This window comes from Labrus mixtus, chromosome 16, assembly GCF_963584025.1.
Source record: "Labrus mixtus chromosome 16, fLabMix1.1, whole genome shotgun sequence".
Classification (NCBI taxonomy): Eukaryota; Metazoa; Chordata; class Actinopteri; order Labriformes; family Labridae; genus Labrus; species Labrus mixtus.
Window position 1 is genome coordinate 18599557 of NC_083627.1, and position 11485 is coordinate 18611041.

Consider the following 11485-nt stretch of genomic DNA (forward strand, 5'->3'; position numbering starts at 1 on the left):
TAGTGTACAATGCGAGTGTACAATTCGAGAGTAGCGAGCGCCCTCACAGGAGGGTCAGCAGTGAAGCCATCGGCTGCCTTTCAACTGTGACACACATACATGCGCACAAGCGCTTATCATACGTTGATTCTGTAGCAGTTATTAGCAAGATGTATTAAAAAAAAATTACTGACAAAACACCGGTATGACAGGAACGCGCTGTGAAATTGAGAATGTGTTACTGTCCATTTTTTTCAGGCAGTATTTTAACTGGCCCAGACTCTATCAATCATTCATCCGGGCCAGCGGGCCAGTTATAATGTCGAGCCCGGCAGTCTGCCGCGATGTTTACGCCCCTGTGACATTTCGCCTTCAATCTGAATGTTGCAGAAGTGTAATGGGTGGACGGAGTGAGCCCACCTCTGTACCGTCTTCAGAGGTAGTAACAGAGGCATTACAGAGGCGAGACGGTTTCAGCGGAGCCAGCAGGGGACCGCAGTGCTGTGTGTGCGTGCATGTCTGACTGTGTGTCTATGTGCAGCTCTAGCTGTGCCGTTCTTCCGCAATGTTGAAACACAATGTGAATTAACAGACTGCGATACCAATATTACCCGTGTAGAATTAATATGCATGTACAAAAACGTGATGACAGCTAAGGTTAGTTATAATACTTTCTGAAAAGGGCTTACTTCTATGTTAATTTCACTGTAACTTTTCAGGAGGGTTCTGCAAGACAATCACAACAGTGGAAAACAATATTAAGACAACTGCATGGCGTATAAGGGCGCAGTCACACTGGCTATCCATTCCATGCCCAAGCAAGTTTCAACCCTAAAGTCCAGTTCGTTTGGCCAGTGTGACCGACCGATCCGTGCCGTGCTCAGGCACGGTACACATCCTTGGCTTTGGCACACTTTCCAGCTTATAATAAGCTGAAAAGTCAGTAAATAACTGTCATGTTCTCTGTGCTGTTCTCCGATTTGCAGACGCAGACTCGACTGCGCGTCCCTTTTTTTTCCTCTCTCTCGAGTCCGCCTGTTTGTCAACTGAGCACGCTTCATGATAACATAAAGAATGCATGTGTTGTATTACGCCGTTATGTACAAGAGGTAATCGTGCTTGGGCACGGTTAGTCCTGGCCAGTGTGACGGTGGGCCTTGCCGGCCAGCGTGGATATGGCGCAGCGGGGGGCCAATCGTGCTTGAGTACGGCACAGTACAGATTGCCAGTGTGACCGCGCCCTAAAGCAGCAAAACTCCACTCAACGTGACTGATGTCATCACCAGGGCCACTCGCTGTTTTGCTCCAAACTATATTGCCTATATGTTCACACATCTAGTGAACCTTAATTCACATGGACATTTTACTATGGGGTTGGCAGGGAAAAAAGTCCCGATACAGTGTTTCCTCTAGGTTTACAGCTTTTTTTTTTTTTTTTTTTTGGGGGGGGGGGGGGGGGGGGGGTGCGGCAGAAGGACCCAGACACAAACACTTCTTGGAATCTTGGTGTTCATGCGTTACTTTTAATGACAGCTGGCCTGTTCTATCGGAAAGGAATCCTTAAATAACTTCTTCCCAACCCCATCCACTATCCTATCTCTACAATAAAGGCACAAAAAGCCCAAAAATAAATCTAAATATTAACTTGACCTTCAAGGGGGGCGGGCCGCCCTCCTGATACAATGGTAGGGGAAACACCGCGATAGGTCAGGGTGAAAAATCCTGCCATGTGTTCAGACATGCAGCCTACCGAGCAGACGATGACATGAATATTTTAGGAGTGCATAAATGTATGAAATGGACATCACATTGGCAAAAGCAAATATTACTACTGAACTTGAAACACTTTAAGTGATGGTGATGGATGGTTCATATGATTCCAAAATCATACTGCTAGATTCTACATTGCAATCAGCTCTGTGTGGCTGAGCTAACTGCTCACGTACAGTAAGTATGCTGCTAACATATTAAGCAAATACAAAGTATAGCACGATAGATATCTTATATAAGCATGTATAGCAGTATAAAGCAGTACTAACATTTGTTTAAGCTACTTGTGAAAAGTATCTACTTGTTGTGAAACTAACTTTATTTAATACTGATGGGTAAAAACAAACAAGACCATCAGCATAAAGATTGATTTTTTTTTATACAGTGTTCTTTAATGTTTGTAAAATGCTGCTGCGGGGTAGATGTCAGACGAGCGTTCTTTATGTTTCCTATTTGGATTAGTGAAACATTAGACTACTAAGAAGGCAGGATATGATTTAAATCAGAAAACACTTCTTACACATGAACAGGCAAAAACTTCAAAGAAACAAGAGGAATTGCTTCGTCCATTGCGGGCACCAAAATGGATACAAACTCAAAGATTCCTTACAGGAAGTTTAATCAGTACTGGAGATATCTTGATACCATTTTTTCTTCCTGATAAATACATTTTCAACAGCTGTTGTACTTCTTATCCAGCACACTTCATGACTGATAACTTGCATACTGTTTACAGAATAGTTTTTCTCCATTATAGAATATTGGTCAATTCGTTAATTTTGACCTGAAATCAGATATTCAGTGGATCCCAATAGCCGATATAATACATCTATGGTACTAACCGGTAGGGATCCCTACAATCATACAATTAATTTAGCCAATGATTTTATCCAAAGCGACGTACATAAGATAGTAAGAACAATGCAAGCAAAGATCTAGAGCGGAGGAAACAAAGTCATTTAGTGTAAACGAAAAGCTTTAAGTTTGATCGGACAAACGGGAACATCGAAAGCTGTTCAAGAGAGGTCTAATCAGCATGAAAGCCATCCTTAAATCACCATTTTCAAACAAAACCATCGACATCAATATCATTAGGTCCCATCCTATATATTAAGGATCCCATATTTAAATTGGTATTAGTACTTCAGAACTATACCTGTATACCAGCTTTAGAATAACTACTTAGAATGAAGTAATGAATCAGTGGAATAAACTGGTTAGCAATCAGGACAAATTCTGTTGAGCGATTATACTCAAAAGATGAATATCAATCTCATGATGACTTGGGGATAAATAATCAGGGCAACCCCAAATTGTTCAGGATTTATCCCCTAAAGAATATGAAAACCTCAAGCAAATTTTAAAGCGGTTGAGTCCACATGTTTCTGAGATATTTCACTCCGGACCAAAGTGATGACAGTACAGTCATGTCATTCCTACGCTAAATAATAAAATAGTAAAATATCAAATAACTTTCTAGATACAGCAATTTCATTTTTGCCCTGGGTAGGAACCCTTTATTTAATGTAATCCTGAGTTAAACAACTCATTTGTGTGGGATCAATGCACTGAGCCATCAGCACATTAAAGCATAATGGCAGTAAAAAAAAAATAGTCCTCAGGCTTGGGAAGGAGGTCAACCTGAGGTGGAAGTGGAAATATGGGATAAAGGCAATTTTAACACCCCTACATACAGCACAAACTCTATTAAAAGAAGTATATGCATCTATTAAAGATCTGCACTCATCATCCTATATAGACTTCAGAAAACCCTGTTACACACCTGCATATTTCCCCCAGCTTCTATCAGCAAGAAGGGGGCAGCAAGGCAATGAAGTGAGCCACCCATGTAACTGAATCTGCTCCTGCTCCTGTTAGTGTGTCTGGCTGAGTGACATTTATATCAGGCTACGCTGCTGTGGGTAATTTTAATGTTTGAGCTGAAATATAGCCTAATTTAATTCAAGTACACAAACAAAGTCCCTTTTCATAGCCTCCTTTTTTTAGACCAGGAAATCTGTAGGATGGAAATTAAAGTATGTGCATGTGTCATTGTCTGTCATTCGTGCACACACCTTCAGCGATGCGATGCGTGTGTGTGCGCACATGTGTGTGTGTTGTCATGATGAAATAAAGTAAAGGAGTGAGCAGGAGCCCCTGGGGGGACGCATGGGTGAGTGCCTGAGATTAGAGAGGAGAGGTAGAAAGGTAGGAGATCAGGCTTCACCGTCGAAAAGGGGTGGGTGGCAAATCAGCTCAAATGAGAGAGAAAGGGAAAGAGGAGATAGGGGGAGGGGGGCGAGGTGTATGACTCATTGGTAGTGATAGTTAGGGCAGGGAGAAAAAGACAGAGGGATGAAACGAAACAAAGACAATGATCTGTCTTTCCTCCTGTGTAGCCCCTCCAGTGCGATTAGACACATCACTCCTCCTGTGTCACTCCCTCTCTGTTTTCACCTATCTCACCTGCTGAGAAAAAGTCCAAACATCCTAAAGAGAATTTAGAGGTGAGCTTAGGTTATGTAATTGCCTTTTTTCTTTCAGGAAGGTATAAAACAAAACAGACAGTACTCCCTACACCAGCTGCCGCGATGCTTTGATCAAATTTCAATTTAAGGGATGAGGAATAAATAAAACCCCATTCCCCCTCGCCCCTACATGTTTCTGCAAATTACTTAAATTCTCTTCTCATTGCACAAATTAGAAATATATTTGCATCCAAAGTGCAGGACATTTAACAAGCCTTATCAAAGAAGCATTGTCTTACAGGAGAGCTGTGTGGATGAGGGGAAATCAAAAAGGTGCACCACAACTCCAGTTCCTCGTAAAATAGGAGACAGAATAAGTAAGAGCAAAATCCTTCGGAGAGAGAAACACAGCAGGGGTGAGAACACCAAGATAAAGGCCAATTATTTCCACTCATTCATTACATGAACAAATCAAAACCTCCTCATTGTAATCAGTGTTGAATATTTATGTGAGCCTAACAGAGTGTAGACCCTCATCTGCTACCTAAACAAGGGTTTAACACAGGTGCCTTCTGGGATATTAGTGCACAATCGCAACCAAAGGCAATACCCAGGATGCAACACTGCTGTCAGCTGCTGGCTTAACAGGTAATATAATTCAATTAAAGACTTTGAAGTGCATGATTATTTTTCTTTCACAGCCAAAAGCAGTCTTCTTTTCTGTTTTTTTGTGATGTCTGACAGTTGTTTTATTACATCTTTTGCACAATCAGGGCCTTGAAAGCATGATTAAAAAAAAAATGGCTTGTCTAAGAACAACCTGACGTGGTCACCCAAGGACAGAACACATGTGATCTGTCAAAGTGAGCTGTATCCCCCCCTCAAGAGACAGTCTGGAATGATATCAGGTTATCAAACATTTGCTTCTAACAGCTCTAACTTGAGCGAATGTATTCAGAGAAAAAACATCATGTACACTGGAGGCACTCAGCTGATCAAATTTATGCAAATGTTTCAGTAAATATTTCAATATTTAGCAGGGAATGCACTGTCTGTTTAAATTAATGCTTTTAATAGGGTTCTTTCATTCTGATGAGGTAGAAAAATGTACTGAGTAGACTGAGGGTGACCCCTGCTGGCGGGAAGTAGTAACTGCATTGTCATCAATTACTAACAGAAAGAGCTCCTTCTTTTTTTAAAAAACAGGATTTGCCTCAGGGAAACTGAAGCCCTGAGGAAAAGAACCCGCTGTTACCAACAAATACCCCAACAGATTTAAAGTTGAATAAATAACACAGCATCACACTGATATGATGAGACCGCTTCAGCTTCCAAAGCTTGACTTAGACTCTTTCACACTTGAATTTCAAAATGCAACCTAAAATTACTTTCATTAATGTTGAACCAGGTGCCGCAATACTCTGATGTGTTTATAATGTCCTGATCTGGCCTTTATGGTTTCACAGGTGCTCAATCAATAAAGCATTTAATCAGTGATTAGATGCACCTGTGAAGTCACCCACATTTACAGAGAATCACCATGCATACCAGACTTTACACTGAAGGAAGTCCAAATGGACTGAAACATCTTCTGCATTAATTATTTTTTGTTCAGACCTACTCTGATTCAACAACAAAATTGTCTATCAACCCTCTCTTCTGTATTTCTTTGTTCTTTGTTTGCAAGTCCCTCCTGTAGCTAAATGACTGATCAAGACTGCTGCAGAAGAAGAATGGTAAATGGACTTGAGCTTGTAGAGCACTTTTCTAGTCTTCTGACTACTCAGAGCCCTTTTACACACCACAGGTCACACTTACCCATTCATAATGGAAGAGGCTGCTATGTAAAGTGACTATCCAAAGTAACTAATCCCATTCACACACATTCATATGCCATCAACTAAGGAGCGTGAGCAATTTGGGGTTAAGCTCAAGGACACATCTGACATGTGGCTGCAGCAGCTGGCTATTGAACCCCCAACCTTCCAGTTGAGAAACAAACAACTCTACCACTGATCCACAGCCACTCTGACAACAATGACAATGAGTGATCAGCATGAGGAACCTGTGTATTAAAGAGTAAAAACAACTGAAACTGATATGTCTTCATTAGGTTCTACATTTTTTAATGAAATGATTAAGTGTTTGGATAATAAGTTGTGATTAATTTCACCATTAATCAAAATGTTTGACAATACTGTTAAAAAAACGTTCAAACCTGTGGACTACTGCAAAATATTAAACCCATATAATGGGAGCCAACAAAGGCTCAGTATGTTTGACCAGGTAAGGAGATATTACACCTACAAAGAAAATCCTTTAAACTAGTTTTTGCCGCAGAGGGCGGACAGCTTTGAACAAAAAGGAGTTGTTTGTTTGTTTTTAGTGTGTGGCCACAAAGCAGCTTATTCCGTATCAGGGACCTGGAGAGATTAACAAAAAGAACAAAAACATCAAAGTGATATAAAATAGGTTTGAGCCCTTTGGAGCCAAACAAAAATACTTTTTTTTTCTAATCTGCCCTAGGTTGTGACTTTTTTTTAGAGTTGGTGCAAATTAGTTTTTGTTTACACATGAAATAATGTGTTTTTTTCTTTTTATCATTCCCCAAAGATTGTCTGCTGTATTGTCTGGTTTTTTTTCGGTATATTAAAGATCATATCACACTAAAGTCATGAATAATTTAAACTTTTAACAGGTAGATGGATATAATATTCTTAGTACAAGCAGAGGATGGCCTTAAAGGAAGAATGTGCAACATTTAACACATCCGTACATATTAGCAGAAATCAAGTATATTCTATGTAAATGTCTCTCTGAGTCATGACTGTGTACAATGACTGTGTACAATGAGTGAGTAGTTTGAGTCCCGCTGGCTGTGTTGTTGTGTGAGACGTGTTAACATCAGGTTAACATGGACGGGACAGCCGACTCCTCCCCTTGCATATAGAAGCTGTTTTAGTAAAGAACTAGAGAAAAGAAGAATAACATATCCCACTCATTGCTAATTTGAATGTCAAGTAAGCGTTTGAGAGGGAGGGGGTTGGAGGTTTGTCTCCACCTTCAAAACCTTTTTAAAAATAACAAATCCTCAACCCATTAACTGCAACAGATTATTAAATGTTTTTCTTATATGTATTGTAAAGAAACATGGGCTTAAGATTCTGACTTTTTACGGGCAAAATAATGAATAGAAAATACAACTAGCAGATTAATCAATAATTTTAAAATAACATCAAATGCAGTTGTAGTCACATGGGCTGAGAAGGAAAAAAAGACATGTTCATTTATAAAGTGAGTCTTGTGAAGTAGCCAACTATTTTTGTTAACTACAGTTCAGTTTTAGAAAGTCTGGAGAATTTTAACCACCAAAAGAGAATGGTTGTGAACTACAATGTATGGTCATGTTGCTTGTAATTAGCTTTACAGTTAGTCTTAAATGGAGTCTGTGTGTTTTATTCAGCACATAGCAAATCTAGACTGTATTATGGGCTAAATGTGAATACAGTAAATAGGCCAGCTATGAGAACAGGGTTGCAACCTATGATTATTTCAAGTAATGCTTTATGTGGTGTATTTTTTGATGAAGCTGGCATGTCTTTAAAATGTGTGAAAACACATTCAAACATCTGAAAAGCTTAAAGGAAGCAAATCATTGGAATATGTCTTTCATAATTAACAAAAAAGATTGCTCATTTATCAGAATTCTTGCTTTTTTGTTTAAGGTCTAAATTATTGTTTGTTACAGTCCTTCTGTCCACATTTGGACGTGTGCTAGGCGGGAAGATGAACCCTAAAATTGTCCCCAATGTAAGCCAAACCCTGAATAGTAGACCTACAAGCATCTGTTTATTGCATGTTTCCCTGCTTTGGCTCCATCAAACCTTCAAGTCAAGTTCAAATAGTGACTGAGAGCATCGTTTGTCAATCATCCCCCTCATCCGTCCTCCTACAGTGAGCCAGCTGTTGCTGTCAACTCCTGCAGGATGATTAATGATGTGAGTTACAGCTAAAATGGTTGGAAACACACTAACCATTCCAATTGTATCAGATTTAGAATCATAATAACACACACACACACACACACACACACACACAGTCAAGCCACTTGGTCTCCACAGGGCAGCATGTTGAGAAGTGCACTGGTCCCTTCAGTGGCTTATTAAGAGGATTACACTACTGTTAATCAAAGAGGACTGAGGGTTTTGTGAAAATAGAGCTTGGCTCGCATGGGTTATATGTCATTGACTTGAAATCTAAAAGACCGGATAGCAAAGTAAATAAAGTCAATGCATATTATCGTCATCAAATAATCATCCCAGTATTGTGGTTGAACACATAACAGGAAGGTGTTTGCAGTGCACACCGGGGACATCATTCAGCTGTAATGTCGAGCAGTAGGACGCAGTGCTCTCAATCCAAACAACTCACATCCAGACTAGCTCTCCCAGTTTGTCTGTCAACCTATATTTGGCTGTTTCATATTCCATGAGCAAAAGATTTAGAATAAATAAGGATTTAAAACGTAAATCAAATGTAAAAATGTGATACCAGTTTAAAGCCAGCATGCTAAGAATAAAATAGATGGTTTTCTATTCACCCTCCTCATCTTTCTCTGATTACACCCGGAGCATTGAAAGCTGCTTATCTTATCTGAGCTTGATCTGTGGGATGTCTTCTGCAACAACAGGTCCAGCAACATATCTTAAAGGCATAGAACCAACGTGAAACAATGATTTAAAACTTTGCATTGTTAAAAATGTTTTGAATCCATCATAATGAAACCTAATTAACTTTATTGTGACAATAACGAAGCCAAATTGTCCATCTTCCAAAAATAAGTATTTTCTTGGTGTTTGTCTTCTAAAGGAGACAGCTTTTGTTGTCATAAGCTGAATTTTTGTCTTTTGTCATCCTCACTGTCTTTTTCTTTATCCATTTCACAAGTGCAAACACTCTGAAAGATATGTTTCACAACAATCTTAGATGAAGTGATAAAATAACTTCCTTTTAGTCTTGTCTTTTGCAGTGACTTGTAAGCTGGGCAGCACACAAAGGGTACACCACAATAAGGTCAAACTTGGGTGACAATCAAACAACATTAACCATTACATAAATGAAGCAGCTGGAGAAACTTGGGGTTAAGTTTCATGCCAAAGAATACATCGGACATGAGCCTGCAGGTGTTGGCTGTCGAACCCCCAACCTTCCGGTTGAAAGACGACTGACTCGACCAACTGAGCCACATTCGCCCCTAGAAGTCTTTTGGAGGAAAACTGAATGATTTGTTGAATCAGCCCTGCTTATATCACCCTGCAGTTTGAATAAATGGAGTTGGGTGCCTTCCAAATTGAGCTCTGCCTGCAGCTGCATTAATAGAAGGTCTCCTCGACATGGCAAAGTCAAAGCAAGGCCACCGACTTCCAGTGTATTGAGGTGTAAGTCAGTAAGTGACTTTACATTTATAGAGCCTATCTGCTATATCTTGACAAATCAAATTAATACAAGTGGGTAACGACAAATGCTTCCTGTGACCAACCATGACTGATTGCATTTCAAACCCTGCCGTGCTCAAATACTAAAAAACTGTTACAGCAGACCATGTTTCACACTGCTGGAGTTAAGATTAATGTGAAGCGGTGCTTGAAGTGATATTAATGGTAGCCTTCTGTCTCTTTACACTTCAGTCTAAGTGTGGAAACCCTTGTAGGTGTGTAATCATGTACATTTTGGAAGAAGTTCAAAATGAAATAAAGCTTTAAAAACCATACAATAATGGGGCGCCATGGCCTAGTGGTTTGTTCGTGCGCCCCAGAGGCTACAGTTCTCAAAGGTGGGCAGCCAGGGTTCGGGTACAACCTGTTGCTTCTCTGTTGCATTTAATCTTTCTTGTTTCTTAATTAAGAATAAAAAGCCCAAAGAAATACATCTTTAAAAACCATGCAATTATTCTAATTAAGATCTCAAATGTGACACAATCAACCTCGCTATGTCACAGCTTTTATATTAAATATAATGCATAGTCCTGTGATTAGCTCATACCAAATATGCATGAAAAGACATTGAGACAATTCAAAAGCACATTTATAGATTTGCATATTTTCATTTCCTTTTTAGGTGTATTGACAAGAATTAAATAAAAGCAGCAAAAATATACAGTTTCCAACCAATCTTACAAGAAACATTCATTGACTTTGATCTTGTGACACAATGTAAACCGTTCAATATATGACTCTTAAACACTGTATCTAAATAATACTTAAGCACATAACATAGTTGAATAGAAAGTACATCAATCACAACCACAAACCTGACAGTTTAAGTTTGAGCTTTGTGGGATGTTTTATTGGATTTACCTTGCTTGGGATCCTCAGGTTCTCCACAGGGCTAAGGTCTGCCATGCTCTCTTGGGGGCTTTTCAGACCCTGTTAAAAAAACGACTCTGTGTTAGACTCACAAAATGTCAAATAATGATTTTTTATTCTTCAAATATAACCTGTTCCCCCGTTGTCAGAAAACTTGCTACTTGACTCTGGTGTCTCCGCATACATACAGTAAGAAGGGGAACTGTTGGGCAGATTTCTGTAATAGATATGATCTGTTGTGTGCATCAGTGAACCAATGAGTCTAACATTACTGATGTGCAAACTGAGAACTTCCCTCACCGCCCAGTTTCCAGTTTCCACTGTTATGTGTTTGTCTAATGGTAGAAAAAACTACAAAACTGTGCGTATAGATGCCAAAACAAATCTTAAATATTTCTTACGAGATAAATAGTTCGTATTTAAATTGCAGTCGTTTATATAGCTGCTGTTACTCGGTCTGAATGTGCCCTTTCCTCAGCTACACGATGAGCTGTCAAATTAGCCAGTTAGCTTTGATAGCTCTTATGCTAGCTAACTGCAGCTGTCGGAGAAAAACCTTTCAACAGCTAATTTCCTGTGGACCTGCTTTTCTCACCTGCCGGGCCATGAGAGACTTAATCTTCTGCATCTTAAATCCCACTCGTTATAGTAGAAATACAATTGAACAAAGCGACACTTTGTTTTGTTGTCAACGAAGCGCCTCCATCACTACGAGTGGGAAGCCATAGTTGTCCGTCACGTGACTGGTACACCGAACCTCGGGGAAACCCCATTGCACCATGGGAAATGTAGTTTTGTTTTGTTTCAGTGTATGCTTGTGAACTTATCAGTCGAAATGTCACAGATTAAAAAAAATGGGGCTATTTGGATTTAAACTAAAACATAAATATTATTTTAAAATGT

The 11485-nt window shown here is 39.5% G+C and overlaps 1 protein-coding gene across 2 annotated transcripts in view; it reads right to left on the bottom strand.

Moving 5' to 3' along the window:
• The window catches only part of vps50 (VPS50 EARP/GARPII complex subunit), a 109565-nt gene extending 98242 nt beyond the window's left edge, over window positions 1–11323 (bottom strand). For both annotated transcript variants that reach the window (XM_061058937.1, XM_061058936.1), the window contains exons 1-2: window positions 11178–11323; window positions 10574–10642 (exon numbers count right to left, since the gene is read on the bottom strand). In XM_061058937.1, the coding sequence (XP_060914920.1) occupies window positions 10574–10642; window positions 11178–11210 (102 nt within the window). In that variant the 5' untranslated portion in view covers window positions 11211–11323. The remainder of the gene's footprint in view (window positions 1–10573; window positions 10643–11177) is intronic.
• Window positions 11324–11485: the final 162 nt, after the last annotated feature.